The 18,963-nt window shown below is 42.5% G+C and overlaps 1 protein-coding gene across 1 annotated transcript in view; it reads left to right on the top strand.

Moving 5' to 3' along the window:
* Positions 1-3,538: 3,538 nt before the first annotated feature.
* kcnq5a (potassium voltage-gated channel, KQT-like subfamily, member 5a) overlaps positions 3,539-18,963 on the top strand; it is a gene marked incomplete at both ends in the record, with an annotated part of 98,145 nt that continues 82,720 nt past the window's right edge. The window contains one exon of the mRNA XM_083922366.1: positions 3,539-3,918. Within this exon, the coding sequence (XP_083778492.1) occupies positions 3,539-3,918 (380 nt within the window). The remainder of the gene's footprint in view (positions 3,919-18,963) is intronic.

Raw genomic sequence — 18,963 nt, 5'->3', positions numbered from 1 at the left:
TAAATCTGTTTGGTTTATGACTGTGGATTACTCTAATTGACCCTGGAATAACTGGGTTGAGATGGGAATAAATGTATGTACAATAAAAATATATAGGCCAAAAGGTCAAACGACCCATGATAGACGACATCATTATTATGGAAATGTGTAGGTGATCATAGACATACATACAGACTTCAGTTCAGGGTCCACCAAAGATAAACTACATCTCTACTCAGAAAAATAATGTTTGTTCTTCCAAATGCTTTTCCACAGTTAAAGAAACTCTTTGTGAATGGATCTTGGCTCTTTGTAGTATTACAGGGTCCTATATTCTTGGTGGGCGATTATATAAATTGAATAAAATAAATATGTACATAAATACCAAAAAATCCAACAAAGGTAACTAGAATTCTAAGCAGAATTTGACATTTAAAGTATTATTTGATCTAGGGCTGTTTTCTGTCTTCAAGTGTAATTGGTGATGATTACACAATAAAATCAGAATAAACATTAATTAAACAACAATCCAGCATCAAATGCACAGTTTTAGTGTTTTTCTACCCACTTGAGTCCTCATTGGTCGACTGGATGAAGACTACGGTATCCTGTTAGAGCCAATTAAACCACTACCGGTGACCACGTGACAGTCAGTTAGTCTGGTCTATTTTCATAACCTGTGCAGCTCACGAGTGGCTTCTGGGGTCGCGAGGTGTGGAAAGCGTTAACACTGTAACGTGCGTTGCTGATGTTGAATATGACGTTTGTTGCGCGACTATATCACGTGGCTTACGTCAGAGAGCTAATGAAATGACGTAAATGGTTAAGAAACGAAACTAACGCTCTGATTGGTTGACACGAGGTCAGGTGCTGTGGGGACATAGGGCCGTTTATCTTGAGGTTGTCTATAGTAATAGTAATAATATATAAACCTAATACAACATGGACTGGGTGTGTTTAGAAAAGTTAAATACAAGACAATAAACCCAGACTGGCCTGAACATCAACTGTAAAATGTAAAAAAAGAAGGAAACTGCACGTGATGGCGTCATGTTGCTGACGTCATTGCGAGCTTTGGCTGGATGAATTCAAGTGGGAATAAAAAGTAAACTTCCCTGCTAAATCTGCTTTCAGTTAAGGACTTCAACAAAGGAAGAGTGGACAATATTATTTCTGGGCATGGTGCACAAACACCTCACACTATCAAACCGATGTAAAAGTTGTATGAGGATGTGGTCTCCAAGGGAACAGTTGGCCTGTGAATGTTCTCATGTGTCCAGGTCGTCGTTATCCTCAAAGCAATTTCAGTCCAAAGCAACTGGACTTGGTTATTTGTCTAGGAAGACGTTTCACCTCTCATCCAAGAGGCTTCATCAGTTCATGTACACATCTGACCAGGCTGGGACTGGACCAACTAACTGGTGTGAGATCCAGGTACATGAACTGATGAAGCCTCTTGGATGAGAGGTGAAACGTCTTCCTAGACAAATAACCAAGTCCAGTTGCTTTTGACTGAAGTTGCTTTGAGGGCAAGGGCAAAGTTAATGTTTTGTGAAAACGCCACCGATTTCCAGCCCCTCTCCCGACTTCTATCCGCCACAAGGACAGATGTCCAGTCTAACTTGTTTCTGTTACAGAGAATATGCCAACTGTAACGTTGCGTGTGTCTACTGATACAAATAATACAGACATATACAATTATAGTCCACTCAAATGCAATTGTTGGATCTACGTAAATCATAAATAAGACATAGAGTGTGTGTTTATACCTACTCTGTAAAGTGTCCTGAGATAACTTTTGTTATGATTTGGCACTATCGATAACATTGAATTAAATTGAATTGAATTGAATTGAAAACAGTCACATGTTTGCATTTTATTCTGTTCACTCTGATAAATGCACACCCATCTCCCCATTCCCACGTGGATGATTTCATTCACCTGTTGATTTATCATCTCCACATCATAGTTTGTGTTGCAGGATTTCTTTTGATTGTGATCAACTGTAGCTCCAGCCACAGTTTGCAGAAAACACCGGAGACTCTCATAAATCCAGATAGGCCTGTGTCCAAACCATAGAGTGTAACCCAAACCCAATCTCTGGACTTGTTGTTGTCTCACATGGACACACAACTCCTGTAATACCAATGTTTGACCACTAGAGAGCAGGCTTTGATCACAACAGGGGGGAAACAGATTAAGTCTCGGTAAAGAGAAAATCAACCGTGATGTAAAATATATAAAAGAAAAAAAGGAAACTGCACGTGAAGGCGTCATGTTGCTGACGTCATTAAGAGCTTTGGGTGGATGAATTCAAGTGGGAATGAAAAGTAAACTTCCCTGCTAAATCTGCTTTCAGTTAAGGACTTCAACAAAGGAAGAGTGGACAATATTATTTCTTAATGATTCTGTTCTTCGGTGCAGACATGATCACCGTATCAGCTGCACGGTCATTAAGCCAATCAGGGGAATTAGAAGAAAAAAGAATTACAGACACACTTTTTAAACACACTTAACAAAAAAAAACAACAAAGCCTTTGGATGGACATGCATGTATATTTATTACCATCTAAATCGGACAGCAGGATATTTGGTTTGGTGTGTAGTCACAGGTTGGAAACAGACACAACAGAAAAGAAAAAGCAGACTCTGCTCTGTAGGGAAGACAGTGACGCGGCTGTTCGTTCGTTTCCGGGCGGAGAGAGAGAGAGAGAGAGAGAGAGAGAGAGAGAGAGAGAGAGAGAGAGAGAGAGAGAGAGAGAGAGAGAGAGAGAGAGAGAGAGAGAGAGAGAGAGAGAGAGACTGTTGCTGTGGTCCATTGTAAAGTTTGTTCCTCTGAATATGAACTATATTATCAATGTGGTGTTCAATATTCAACTAATGTAGTGAGAGTTTGATGGAGATAAATGATAATTGAGTGTAAACCCTTCCCTACAGACTACCTTTGTCTGACTGCACGCACAAGATAACATACACTATACTGTATGTTTCAAAGCATAGTATGAGTGGTAGATGAATCCAGCGCGTTCACCTTTGTATTTTATCAAATAGATAAATCAAAATGATCACGTAGGACATTGGGAAATTTCCTCGCTTGCGTTAAATTAACACGAATTATTAAAAAAAGGAAATCGTAAATTTAGCCACAACTTTCGGTGTCGAGATCACCTCCTAATCCAGTGGTTCTGGTGGTGCCGGCTGTGCGTAAAAGAGGAAGCATGGCTGGGGCAGCACCGGCAGGCTCCACACACTTTGACAGAGTGAAATAAGACGACGAATGAGAGTGAGTTAGGGAAGAAAGAGAGTGGGAGGGTAGGAGAGCCCTCCCCCCGTCAAATGTCTCGATGGACCCACTCCTTCATAACCCCACTCTTTTACAGCTTTGCGCAGATGGCCAAAGTGTCCAAACCGAACTGTGTGTCCGCTCAAACGGCCACACGATGACAAGATGAGAGCAGAATAGATATTAAACTCGTCACCCTCTGCTTTGTTTGATTTAGTGTAAAGTGAAAGTCAAAGTAGTCAAACACCCGGCGCAAGAGCACTTGGCTACATGTGAATGTCTGCCGGTCTCCCAGCGCACTGCGCTGGTGATGCCATGTCGCGAAGTCACACCGGCGAGGAGAACAGCGGCACCGGGGTCTGGCTGAAGACCTCCACAGGACGCCGTGTGCAGGACTACGCACTGAAAGATGTGGAGTCTGGGCGGAGGACGATGAACAACACGGTGCGGGTCGGTGACGGTCTCCTGTCTCCCGCCACTGCAGGTGCGGTGGGGTCGGAGAGGAAGCAGGGCGCCCGGCTCAGCCTGCTGGGGAAGCCGCTGACCTACAGCGCGCAGAGCGGCCGCAGGAACGCGCGGTACCGGCGGTTCCAGAATTACCTCTACAACGTGTTGGAGAGACCGAGGGAGTGGGCTTTCGTCTACCACGCTTTTGTGTGAGTACTTGCACTTTCTGTCATTACATAGCAGAGAGCTTCACTGTTGATTTGGACCGTTTTTCCACATGTGAAGGCTGATTTTAAATGGCAGCAAGCACTCAAAGGAATTAATATTGTTTTGCAGCAGGGTGAAAACATGCCACTGCTTTTTTTGAAAATATAACAGGTTTTAGTTGAAGTTGTAGTATTGCCTGTTAACCTGTGACAATGAGCAGCTGGGGTCATGGTGCACAAACACATCACACTATCAAACTGATGCAAAAGTTGTATGAGGTCGTGGTCTCCAAGGGAAAACTTAATGTTATTGTGAAAACAGTCACATATTTGCATTTTATTCTGTTCACTCTTTACACACACATCTCCCCCCATTAACACTTAGGCTATAGACTACACACTCATTTATCTAACTAACTTGACTGCACAGCCTTCTTAATGTATTATATATTTATTATTTATTCTGGCTTAGCTGCAAGAATCTGTTAGGATGACTTTTATTCTGTATTTTAGACCCTGAAATATATATATATATATATATATATATATATACATGTATATTTCAAAAATTTTAACCATGCCTCTATGTCTGGAGCACTGTTGCCACTGTTATGTCTTCTTGTTTTTTGTCAGTGTCATTGATGTCGTCTATGTGTGTGTAAGCAGCTTCTCTTTTTACCTGCACCCAAATCTACCCTTAGTTACAATAAACGTCACCATACCTTACCTTACCTTATTCCCACATGCATGATTTCATTCACCTGTTGATTGATGATCGCCACATCTATGTCAGTTACAGGATTGCTTTTGAATGTGCGACCTGTTGCTGCAGCCACAGTGTGCAGAAAACACTGGAGACTCTGAAACAATGAATGGCTTTAAAAACAAACTACAGGTGTGTGCTGGTACGTGAGGGTATTTTGAATTTTACCATGCACACCCATGTGATGTTGCAGACCTAATTGCAGAAACCTGCACGTAGATTCAATAAATCAGAGTACTACATTATCCCCATTATCTCCCTTATCTTTACATAGCACTGGAAGCTCCCAACAGATTTGGGGCTCACAGAGAAGGTCAGCGCGCTGTCATCTAAAAAAGAGTGGATGTAATATTAACTGCTACTCCTGTGCATGCTTGTGAGTCTTTCATCACATCTTTCATGTTTGGGCTGAGAGTTGCTCTGGAAAAAAAGTCCTGGTTGGACACTTCAAACGCTTATATGTATCACTTCTAAAATTCAAAACAGCTTCAGATGACCACAGCTTGGTTTCTCTGGTGTGAAATACTCCGTTCATGGCCAACATTTCTGATTTTAATTCTCCTATTTGAAAAAAAAATCAAATTTCCTCTTTCTTCATGCAGTTTCAATTAACCAACTTGCAGATTATTGCTAACATTTGGGCTCAGCTTTCCTGCTCTGTGTCTGTCGGTATAGGATTTCTTGTTCTTTTGAGGGTGCTTGTCGACATGACACACATGCTCACTGTAAACTGTATTAATCCACGGCAGTTGTTATCTTGTTTGTGATCATATCCTTAGAGATGAATGCTTGATCATTGTTATACATCGGTAATCCGCAAGATGCTTCTCTGCTTTGCACTTTGCACTTGCTGGGCTGTTTCTGGGCTGCACTTCCAAGAGAGCGCCCGTCAATCCAAACCACGTAGGCGTTGCCGGTTACTCGATTAGGTTTGGGTTTTGGTAAGTGGCGCTCTTTTCTGTGTCTGCTCTCTGGTGGAAGCAGTCGATGCTCATGTTAACTTTCTGTTTATTTGAACCACCTGGGAATGTAAAACACATATGCTGTTTGGCTGAAGATATTTCAGAGGAAAAGCTATCACACTCAGAGTGTTTAGTGCCTTTGTTTCTATAATTGCATTTATTTATACGAACATGTGGCGGATTATTACAAGGGCAGTTGGTGTTTTCATTGAAGGGCTGGCTCTGAATTAGCACAGCTGTGACCAACAGAATACACGCTTTGTCTTTTCCCTCACTGTTTGCAGACCTATCTGTGCATGTACAGTATATAAAACTTATGTATGAATCTTTGTATCTCTTTCACACACACATACACCAGCATGCCCACCACGGTTCGGGTGTCGAAACACCACATCCCTTCCAACAGTCTTGTGAGAAGGAGGAAGTGGAGCTGTCAGAGGAGGGGCTGCGAAGCCGGATGTTGACATTTTATTTTCTCAGGCGGGACAGCTGAGGTCGCAGGGGTTAAGTCGTCACATCTGCTCACAACCACAGCCTTAAATAATCTGTTTAAGTGAGATAAAGAAACATCAGGGAAATTAGGAAAATAATCTCACACTGAGGACAAATTGACAGAAAGCATGAGTTGTAAACAAAGCTGTTTTTTGTTTGTGTAAGCCGTATTTCACACGTTTTATACTGTGATGCTAACTCTGCGAATACCCAAATACCCCGTGTGTTTACGCAGTATACTGTACATGATATATTTAGTTTCAAATGTATGAGTTTAATTCCCAATCTGGAATAAATGCAGAGGGAGAGGTACCTTGTTCTTTGGATTATTCCATCTGCTAACAAGCCTGCATGGATTTGGATGGATTTGAACACAGTGTTTTATTTCCCTTTACTCTGAAGGCCCCATGGGGCAGCAAGAGATGACTGTGAAAATGACCTAATTACTACAAAACTGGCTAGATGTAGGAAAGCAGGTGTAAAAGAAGACCATTTTCAACAGTCCCTGTATGTGCGGCATCTTGATTCAAAGAGTTAGGACACTTTGCGTCTTGATCTAGACTTAAACTTGAGACTCAGTGGTTTACAAATGGTTATGGTACTTTTAAGTGAGTGCAGACTGCTGATCACAGACATTTGCATACTTTCCAGTGATTTTTCCAGTTGTTCCTGGACACTTCACATTTTTGTGTGTGTTCCTGTGCGTGTCATATGTGTTAATATGCCAAAAACAACCTGCAAAAATACAGTATTTGGTCGAAGGGACTATTTCAGTGTCTAAGTGGACTGCTGTAATAGTGTCTAAGTACTCTACATTAGTGATGATCATGTACAGTTGTAGCTTGAAGAAGGATAACTGACTTCAGTTTATAACAAGGGAGGTCTGAGGCACTTTGTTTTGGAAAGTCTATTGAGTGATTTTTGACCACTTACAGTGGACAGACTTCAAAACAAACTCACTGTAACAGGGCCTGTTCACCTTTAATTAATTAGGTTTTAATACCTTATGTGCAAGCAAACAATCCTTACTTACACATCCAGAGGGAGGAACTTCTCTCAATCAAATCTCAAACACTCCAGTGTTTTTGTACTCAAATTATTTTTTTTGATGCATTTATTTTTGCACCCATCTGTTGAATCTGTACTTGCAACAGTCTTCTCCAGTGTGAGCTCATAGATTTTTCCCATTTGTGAAGTTTGTCTGTTGTCTTTAGCTTGTTCCTGTTCGCTCCAAAAACGTTTGAGACCTTTTGGCACGGACTTTAATAGATTCAGCCGAATTCATTGAATATTTTTCATGTGAGGCTGTAGTGAAACTTTGAAGTTTAGATATAATGGGCATATAGTGAGTCACATCTCGTTTGCAATAACTTTAAATGTGGATAATTGTGATCCATCCAGATGAAAGCTACTCTGTGAATGCAGCGTTGCAATGTCGCCATACTGAATCAACTCTATAATGAAACGTTATTATCCCTTTGTACTACTGCAGACGTCACATTCCTCATTCATTAACAGTTATTTCAGAGTGTCCGTGACATTTGAGTGAATGGATTTCTTCAGTGGTCACCTCCCATCAGTCATGGCAGTGCGTGTTAATGCTTTGTGGCAGATATGCAAACGTGTGTACGGTTGCTTGCACACTTGCACATATAGATCTATGCAGACACAAAGGTAACACAAAAGCAAATTCATAAGACACATTTGCTCAAAAGATATTCTCATAAATGTATACACACATACACACTTGTACAAACATACGCATATCAACAATCACACTGTGCAATGTGTCGTTATTTATTTAGAACCTTTACTTAAACTGGGGAATATATTGAGGAGCAACATGATTTGCATATAGCCGAGACAATGGCCACACACACACACACACACACACACACACACACACACACACAGTCAGATGGCTACACACACGTGCTGCACACAAACACATTCACAGGTGGTTAGAGATGAACATAAACAACATAAATTACATAATTTATAAAATAAAAGTTTCTTTTGATCGTCTAATTAGTAAGTGGTTTTATAGAAACAGATACCGGTGTGTGTGTGTGTGTGTGTGTGTGTGTGTGTGTGCGTGTGCGTGTGTGCGTTTCCATGCTGTGTGCAAACGTGTCATAAAACAGCTTGACAATGCATGCATGTTAATTTGTGTGCATATTTGAAATCGATGCGCGTACATTCCTGTGTATGCTATACTAACTGATGTGCTGCTGCAGTATGAATCGAGACACTGATAAGCATCTGGGCTTGCCTCTTGCCAAATAGTGCTCCCACACTGAAACACTGCTGACATTAAGATTCAATCTCTTAATGAGATGGCGTGTGTTGGGCTAATCACATTTGCTGAAATGGGTTCCAGCCATAGTCTGCATTATGTGCGATACTCAGAAGATGATTCCTTTCCGTGTGTGTGTGTGTGTGTGTGTGTGTGTGTGTGTGTGTGTGTGTGTGTGTGTGTGTGTGTGTTCCAGAAAGTAATGTTTCACCCAAGTATGCTAAATGCAAGTATGAAGATGACATATGGCACTTGTCCATGCTTTGATGTGTGTATGTAAGGTGTGATGTTTCTGTGTCGTTAATGTAAGTAAGAGTGTGTATTCAACACATACTTTGTCATCAGCATGAGTTTATGTATCCACGTCTGCTCTTGTGTCTGGGGAAACGTTACAGAGATGTGTGTGTGTGTGTGTCTGTGCGTGTGTGTGTGTGAAAGAGAGAGAGAGAGATTGATTCAGTCACATATTTTGAGTGCGTCATTCATTGATCCCAGGGCCATTCTGGTCCGTCATCATGTAGCACAGCCACCCATCCTGACGATCTGCTACGAGGCGGATACACACTTTGCTCTAATGATCAACCTCAGTTCAGTTTTATCCTTTAACCACACAGATTTGTTCAGCGTCTGTGATGCATTAACTGTCAGCTTTAGTTGGCTCTTTAAGCCGAATGCCACTTTATTTCTATTTGAACACCCACATAGCATTCACACTGATGAGAATTGGGTATTACAGGACCTATATGGGACAGACTGTCTTCCCCAAATGTGATAAAAAAACAACATATGTCTAGTTTGTTCTCATGTGGTGGTGCGAATAATAAGTGTTCTCTCTGCAGAGCAAAGGTGGAAGTAGCTTGATGGTGTTGTAGCACAACAAACCTCAGAGGGCAGAGGGGTGAATGGTGGAACTTTTTTATTTCTAACACGCTAGATACAAAAGATGAGATGTGTGAGCGTGGAGGATTTTAATTTTTTGTTAAAGAGTTGATTCTTTATCTGTCAAGGACTTTTACAGAATATTGAGTTGTTTGTCGTCGGTGCAAAACAGGTTTTCATTGTTCAGTGTTTGGTTTGTTGGACGTCGTCCAACCAGGTGGATCAATGCCGTTACAGCTTTTGGAACTTTCTCTTCTTTTCCCTGGTGTTCTGGCCTTATTTCAACATCTATACACCATATATATATATATATATATATATACATCTTTGAATATCGAATGGCCTTGATTATCTGTTTGTTTTCCTCGTGATTTACTGCCCTACCCACCAAACCAACCGTAGCAATTTAGTCTGACCCCTCTGTGATGGTGACGGGGGGTGTATGAGGTGGAAATTGTGCAGTGACTACAGTGAAATTGAGTGGTTGGTTGATGTGGTTGGTTGATGTTCATCAAGGAGCTGCAGATTATATCTGCTGTCCTGTGAAAATGCTAACAACTTCACACTGATTGGGTTTTTGAAGAGCTTTTAAATTATGATCGGTGAATTCAAATCCAATTTGGCTCAGCTAAAATGTATGGACGTGTTTACTTGCATCCATCGCGGTACTTTTGCCCTTTACAAGCCTGTCAGTGATGAGAGTGTCACATGTGAACCGGTTTATTCTCCTCTGAAACATTAGAAAAGGCTGTGGTACTGAGAGATGATTCAACCCCTAGGTGCATAGACACCCCCAGTACCCCCCCCCCAAAAAAAAAGAAAGTAAAATGCACTCAGACTTGAAGAAGATCAAAGGCATCCTGAAGAGACTGCACTTTGTTTCCTGAGAACATGGTGACATATGAGACACCTGAGCACATAAAAGAGTCTCTGTGTTTAGGTTGCAAGTTACTTCCAGGTAGGGAGGAGGATGTTGGCTAGCACCCAATGGAAAATGCTGGAAAATGCTAAGGACCCATTAGATAGGATGGATAGAAAGAGGGATGCGCGTGTGTGTGTATGTGTGTATAAATACTGTCATGATGTGTTCCGGTGTTTGCATGAATAGGGACAGAGTTGGTACCCTATTAAAGGTAATGTGTGTTTTATTTTATGTCTTTACCGGAGTGTAACACAGCACAGACGCGGTGCGGATTCATGCGACCAGGTCACCAGTTGGCACAATGTCGTGGCACAAAATAGAAGGATAGATGGAGAGGGAGCAAGAGAAGATACAAAACCCTTGATAAAAGACAGTGTAAGAGAGGGGGGAAGGGGAGGTGAAGATTGGAACAGGCAGATTCATCATTTTCTGTGCAGGAAACCAGAGAAGAAGTATCTTAAAGTTAGTGTCTTCCATAGGTTCTGCTTGTCTACCCTAAAATAAAATGCACTTTTTTGACAAGCAGCTCTCTGATATGCAAACATGTGATGATAAATCTACAGGAAATGCAAGTTAATTTAGTCCAAATCCCGTCAACACCAGGATGTTTGCACATTTTTTCCTCTCCCTCGGAAAAAAATCACATATTTAGGAGTTAGACATTACATCACATTAAATCTGTATCTCTGCAATTGTGGTTCTTTATGGATGTCCGACCTTCAGAAAACCGTTATTTCTAAAACATGTAAACCATACGAGTGGATATTTAGTTGTTATCACTATGTGGTCGAGCAGTTATGGAGGGAATCTTTTGAAAGTAAGATAGTTGCATTTAGTGCCATTCCAGGAGCATTCCTAAACCCTGAGATTTCCTCACAGTTACTGTACGTTCGAGCCGCAGCACATTAGAAGTGAGATAAGAGAACTTTTTGGGAAAGGGGGAGTATCATTTATCATTCAGAGTAATGGTTATTGCAAAGAAAACCCCTTTTCTCCTCCTGGACACACCGTATTACTCTGCAGTTTTAACCTTCAGTGTCTTTCCAGTCCACCAGGAATGATCTTCATGAGCATCCGGTTTCATTACACACACTACTTCTCCTTATTAATCCCGTGTTAGGCACAATTTCAAATTTGTCAAAAAGAAATTAGCTAATTAGCTTGCGTCAGAGTGGAGAGATTTGAGGAACGATCAGATCACTTTGTCGGTTTCAGCCGAGAACCAGTCGCCTGCATCAGTCAGAGCTCGCTGGTGAGAAGGTGCGAGATTGGAAAGGACTGCAGTGACAGATATACTGTGACATCCCAGCAGGTCACACAGGAAGTGTGTAGGTTGTAGGTCTGTGTGTGTCGAAGGGTTTAGAGGGAAAGAGCAAGAGATTGTGCGATTTTTTCATTTAGTCTATGATAGTGTGTATGAGAGAGAAAGAAAGTTTGCGATGGTGGTGAAAATGAATGTGTGTACGTGTGTGTTTTTGTGTGTATTTGTGGTCGTCAGAATGACTGAACTTGTGCATGTTCAGTATTGCCATACTACACACACACACACACACACACACACACAACACACACACAACCAACCATTGTTGCACAGCTTTTCGGACCACAGTATGACTGTATTAGTATGCAAGGTTGCACAGTGTATCTGTTGCTCCAGGAGTGTGTGTTTGTTTTGTGTGTGTGTGTGTGTGTGTGTGTGTGTGTGTGTGTGTGTGTGTGTGTGTGTGTGTGTGTGTGTGTGTGTGTGTGTCAGTATCAGTGTGTGTCTGCTCGTTAGTCATCCGGCAGCCCTCTCGTACATCAGCGGAGGTGCCAGCTTGCTGAGTAGACTCCAGCGCTGATGGATAGAGACAGGCCTAGCTCGTCTCTCCTCCTGCCCACACAGAGTGCACCGCTGCTGGGTTCGCGTCACACCAGCCGCCCCTGCCCCGCCGCATACACCTCAGTAGCTACCCTGTCAGCTCTCTAAATGAGAGCGTAACTCAAAAGCACACACCCACACATTAAGACACAAGGATACACATTTGCTCTTACTTTACGCATACACATGCTCGGTTGCTTACGGAGGGTGCGGAGCTAATGTCAGGAGGCAATTAGCTAAGCTTACCATAAAGACAAGACCCAGGGGGATAAGCTAGAATGGCTTTCCCCAAAAGTTCAAACATTCGCCTGCCAACACCTCTAAAGCTCACAAGTGAACAGTCCTTTATTACTTTCTGGGTTTTACACAGAAGGTGTCAGGAAGGTTAGCGCAGTGACTTCCTGGATGCTGGAGACATCGTCATTGTGAGAATGCGATGCGTTTGTGACGTCACAAAGGCTCCCGCTCGTAGGCCTGCCCTTTAAAATGAGATTTCTTAATCAGAACAGAGAAACTTTCCGCTTTCAGCAGATAAACATGAAAACACCCTTCTCGTGTCAAACTCTGCACACACGTCGTTCTGCACAGTGAAGCTCAAACGTCCAAAAAACTGTAGGAACAAGAGGAAAATCCTTTTCTGAGTGGAGCGGGGCTTTGTTATGGAATTATGCTTAAATATAGTAAAGGTTAATTAACACCACTGCTTTGTACACACTTCACACACCAGGTAACCTTTTACTGTTCTCTCACTGACCGCGCACACATACTATTGACTTTTCCCCACCACAGACACACACACACACACACACACACACACACACACACACACACGCACACACACACACACAGCTCTCCATGCATTCCTCTGAGTCACTCTTTGTTCAGTTAGCCCCTGAGAAATACAGATATAGATATAGCCAGAATTATGAGCTGTTGCTGAGCTAAGCGGGACAGCTTAACCACCTGGGGTGAGAGTGTGAATATTTCATTAGGTTTTGTAGGTGTGTGTGTGCCTTTGTGTGCGTGTGTGTGTGTATGTGTGTGTGTGTTGTTTTAGTCTGCTCTGTGCAACAATCACACTGATATATGGTAGACGAAAACATCCACTTAAACACATATTGTGAATAATTAATCTTTGTTAGTCTTGCACATTCTTCTCAGGTGAAACAGTGATTCAGGCACAACAGCGCCGGCTCACCCACACAGATGAGAGCGAGACATGAACAGATGTTTGCTTCGTTTGCCATGTTTTCTCCTGTGGAAGGATCGGGGAATGTCATTTGTCATGCCCGTCGACTAATGAGAATTGGAAGAAAATGCTGAAAGTTGCAGGGGACAGAGGCACCGACAGGAAGAGAAAGAGTGGATGGATGAAAAAAGAGGGAGAGTGAAATGAGATTATTAAGAGTTCTCTCTAAGTAGTGATATTAATCTGCACTGCTGTGAGATACTGTACCTGACTGTCTGCCATCTTGTTTATTGCCCCAAAGACACACACACACACACACACACACACACACACACACACACACACACACACACACACACACACACACACACACACACACACACACACACACACACACACACACGTTATCAATCTGTCATTGGTATCGGCTTCTTACATTTGAGGATGTTCTGCTTTCCCCTGTTTTATAGAATTGTGTTTAATATCTTGAGGTTTTCTCAAGCAATTTGAAGACGTCACCTTGTAACGGCTATTTTTTCCTGAAGTTTCTTTGTTATGTTATGTGAAGTGACCCCCCTTTCATTGATCTTTGTATCATGGCTTCAACCTAAGGCTTACACACACTTGGTCCCCAAATGCATTGAATGAACAAAGAAGTTATAATAATGAACACAAGGCAAATGGAGGACATACTGTAAACCAGAAAGATTCATTCATCTCATCTTCAACCGCTTGTCTCTGTCGGGGTCGTGGGGGGCTGAAGCTGATCCCAGGTGACATCAGGCGTGAGGCGGGGTCCACCCTGGACAGGACGCCAGTCTATCACAGGGCACATAGAGACAAACAGAGACAGACAACCATTCACACCTACGGGTGATTTAGAGTCACCAGTTAACCTAACACATGCATGTCTTTGGACTGTGGGAGGAAACCGGAGAACCCGGAGAAAACCCACGCAGACACGGGGAGAACATACAAACTCCAAACAGAAGCGCCCGAGCCGCGATGCAAACCTGGAACCTTCTCACTGTGAGGCGACAGTGCTAACCACTACATCACCGTGTCGCCAAACCAGAAAGATGCACACACAAAAACAAGTCTAACTTACTGTGTGACATCACTGACCAATTGCAAATCATAGCGTCCTGCCAATTGAATGTATTCTGCGACCATCAAAGCCAAAGTGGCATTTTTAAACTTTAGTTTCCATTTCCAACAGTATTTCATCACTGTTACGCTGTGAGATACAACGCATGTGAGAGCTCATGCTCCAGCCCTGTTAAACTCACAAATCACACTTAATTCTCTGAATCTCGAGTCTAGTACAGTATTTATCCAAAAAGGACAAAATAATGGCACTGATATCTAAGAACTTTCATCTGATCTCTTTCACTTCAACACATGACAACAGGGAAACAGCGTGCCAGATGAATGACCTATTCCATTCACCCGCGACTAGCTAACCATAAACAACTCTTTTGGTTCCAGCTATTTCATTTAGAAAGTATTACAGATCCGAGATGAAAGTGTAAGATGGGCGGGACTCAGTTGAAGACGACACAATTACAAATCCATCTGCTACTTCAGCACCAGGGACAGCGTCACAGATTTATCAATACGCAGTTAGGCTGCTGGATGTTTCAGAGCCACGTTTGGAGCCAGAGATTGCAACTCTTACAAACCTCAGTCAGAAAAAAGGACCAATGGCAGACTAGACTCACATATTCAACGAAACAACCCCTCTGCCCTGCACTCACTCTGCATGAAAACCTCAATTTTGAATCATCATCAAAAACATGCAGGAGTTTATGGCTTTACTTCGATACCCTGTAGTAGCTTTACAGTTCATGTCAAACATTTACCACCAGCCTTATGTAAATAATCTCCAGATGTATCCCACATTTGTAGGGACTTCCTGGTATTGATGACAGGAAAGGATACGAGCTATGTCCTCTAAATTCCTGGAAGACAGACACTTAGACTTTACCTCCAAATCTTATAAACTGGTCACAATGAGATTTGGGGGAAAATATGTCTGCACTGATGTTTTCATCACATTGCGTAGCGTAGCTAGAAGCAACAGGCCATTTTAATATTTATGACATAATGTCTCCGAAAAAGCACAGACGTCCTTGACGATGCCCCGGGCAAACAAAACGACGTAACCAGCTCAGCATCGATATCCAGCCCACCTGAGACAGCAGAGAAGAAGTGACGGGGGGAGGAAGGGAGGAGAGGAGGGAGGGAGAGGAAAAGGAAGCGTGTCACAGGACAAAACAGCCAAATGAGTACACTGTATTCTTAATTTCTCAATTTAATTTAATTTCTCTGTCTAGTTAATATGGAGCTAATGTGGGTGGGTGTGAGAGTTGGCTTAGCCTTAAAGTGTGAACTCATTACAATTCCTCCGACAGTGGAAGAAAACAGCAAGAGCTTTTCTCCGAAGGCAGAAGTCAGAAGTCGGGCTTGAACAATCTGTCAGCTCTTACCAGTAGTCGTCTCATACATCACTCCATCTGTACTGAACATGTTTATTTCCGTCTTTCACCAGACAGGGAGAAGATGCTTTTAAAGCAACCAATAAACAAAACAGAGTCAACTGACAGTTTTTCCACACCGCTCTGACACGAGTTAGATTTAAAGATGGAAATCTCTCCCTCGTCTCCGTGTCACAGAATCTGTTGCGAATCAATGTTCTTTTATTGCCCTTTAAAGATATCTGTTCTGTTGTGGCGGCGTCAGACCGTTGCTGCTCTTTGAAGTGCTCTGAGTGAACAATGGCGGGCATATGTGCAAGAGTAATGAAACTGACTGAAGCAGGCAATGTTTATTTCACCTTTTGTTGGAAGCTATCAGGAGCAAGAAGGTGTCCTTCTTAGACAGCATTCCCCAGAGGGGCACGACTGCTGTCCGTCATCTGCTCCTCTTTATTCACTGAATGGGGAATCGTTATTGTCCCCTGCTGTGGGATCAAGGGCTCTCTCACTTGTGTGTTAGACTGTCGGATCTTGATTAAACTTGAGAAAATGATGCATCACATTTCTGCACTCCAGCACCCTTAAAGGGACACTAAACGGTCCCAGAATGGCTGCAACACATGGGCTGCCACACTGTTTACTTTTGCTTTGTTCCAACATCCAATACATTTGATTTAACTGCGTCAAATGCACAATTTAACCGTAATACACACCTCTACTGTGTCAAAGCTTGTGTGTGTGTAGCCTCTTTCTATATACGGCTCTGTCGTGGTTGATATGGATTTGCGTTGACACTCAATAGAGCACACTATTTTGCAAGCCTGCGCCATTGCGTGGTCCACATGTACAATGTTAGGTTTATTTCTCACTGCTTCATTCACCGACCGTTTCAGAAATCTGTTTCAGTCAACCAACTCTTGGATTATTAAGTCAAGAATGCAGAATAGGAACAGAGGACTTTATTTGTTAAGCTCTTTCATACACGAGTTAATTCAAAGTCCTTTACGTAAGGTTGATTTTGCAGAAGCTTTATATCGATTGGGGAGCGCTTTGTATAACTCACTGTGGCTTCCCTCCTTGCTCCCTGCGTAAACCCCTTTATTTTCAAACAAATAAATACATATGAAGTAGACTTTACTAGGAGTAAATCAGATCTTCTTTGATTGTTGTTGCAGTTCCTGCCGGGTACCAGTAGAGGTTGATTGAGGTCACAGATTGACCTGTTTTCTGAATCTTCTGAGAGTTTCTGTGAAGCAGATATGACAGTGAGGATGTAATGAAGGGGAAGCTGAAAGATTAGATTCATTTGTGGAAGAGGAGAATGAGTTGGTTTCAGGTTCAAGTGTGTGCATGTGTGTGTGCGTGTTTAATTTCCATGACTGATGAAATGTCGGTCCTGTTTCTGGTTTGGCAAATATTTGACTATTCATAAAATTGGTTCAGCTCTGTGTGCGTTGGAATTTGTTTGTATACGTGTATGCACACTAAAAGGTTTGTGTGTGTGTGTGTGTGTGTGTGTGTGTAACATCTCCACATAACTCTCCACAAAAAATGCATTTGCCCCCAAAGTACATGTTGGACTTGGCAACCGAGCTTGTACAAGAATCGAGGGACTCATGTTACACTGCATGAAAACTTGTCCATGTTTGCCCGTGTGTGTGTGCAAGGGTGTGAGAGGGAATGAGGCAAGAGGCGAGAGAATGTCCCTGTGAATGCATGTGTGTAGAATGCGAAAGAAGTGTGTGTGTGTGTGTGTGTGTGTGTGTGTGTGTGTGTGTGTGTAGTATGTAGGGCCCAGTCCATTGACGGGAGTCAGTCTAATGTAGAGTGAGTCTCTGTTTTCTCTAAGTAAGCCTCCTCTCAGGCCTGCAGCCAACAGAGCAACCAGCCTGACACAACAAGACAGCTGGCTGTTTGGATAACATCACACCTTCTGTGTGTGTGTGTGTGTGTGTGTGACAGAAAAGCCTTTTAATTTCATTTAACTAAAACAGCCCAGTTGACTGATGAGCACAGTTGTCAAGTGGTTAGTCGAGGTTAGGTAGATGTATGTGACAGAAGAGGTGTGAGGAGTAAGAATGTATTTGTGTTTTTTTTCTAAGTGATTGAGGTTGCCCTTGCTTGTGTGTGTGTGTGTGTGTGTGTGTGTGTGTGTGTACACTTTAAATCTTGTTGCAACATCAGTCTATTGAAGGTCTAATCGTTGAAACATTTGGGGACAAAATGCTGGCTTCCACAAGGCAAACAGGATTAAGGATTAAGATTAAGACCCGGTTGAAGTTATACAGTAATCCTTAAGATTTACGTGAAGCCAAAGCACGTTTTTGATCATATTTCCGTTGACTTTTTTTTTTCAACAATAGCTGGTAAATAAATTCTCTAGTTATCTCTCTATGTAGTGTTTTTCATTGTTGGTGGCGGAGTCCGCCATTACCGCACTGGATTCAAACATCTTCACATGCATGAGGAATTGAAGGAGCAGTGTAACTGGTATTGTGTAATTTTGTAGTTTTTCATTGGTGGATCAGGTTAAGATATTACAGGGCCAAGCAGAACAAGAAGGAGCAGCCGCAGTGAGCTGTGTGCTCTGCTGTTGTGTGGAAAACTATTCACACATGAAATCAGATCACAGCATCTTATAGCACGACGAAAAAAAGGCCATTTTTAAAAACTTTTTTACTAAAGCAAACATGGTTTTGTTAAGCTGTGCTGTAAACAGATATACCAGCTGCGCTTTTGTTGAATTTCTGACAAAGCAGTTGCTCGGGAAGTGTCTGCTGTGCTATTAAACTGCACTTGATCACCAGATCAACCAGGACCTACGTTCCAAGGATTATAAGGTAAAGGTTATGGTTAAGTCTCCAAGGAGTAGATAGAGGCCACAGCGATTTCTTTCTTTCATTCATTCATCTTCAACCGCTTGTCCCCGTCGGGGTCACGGGGGGCTGGAGCCGATCCCAGCTGACATCGGGCGTGAGGCGGGGTCCACCCTGGACAGGACGCCAGTCTATCGCAGGACACATAGAGACGAACAGAGACAGACAACCATTCACACCTACGGGTGATTTAGAGTCATCAACAGCGCTGTCGCCTCACAACAAGAGAGTTCCTGGTTCAAATCTCGGCTCGGCCCTTCTGTGTTGAGTTTGCATGTTCTCCCCGTGTCTGCGTGGGTTTTCTCCGGATACTCCCGTTTCCTCCCACAAT

The sequence above is a fragment of the Echiichthys vipera genome (genome assembly GCF_963691815.1).
Source record: "Echiichthys vipera genome assembly, chromosome: 11".
Lineage (NCBI taxonomy): Eukaryota > Metazoa > Chordata > Actinopteri > Perciformes > Trachinidae > Echiichthys > Echiichthys vipera.
The sequence above is the reverse complement of the archived record's forward strand: the minus strand, read 5'-3'. Positions and strand labels throughout refer to the sequence as shown.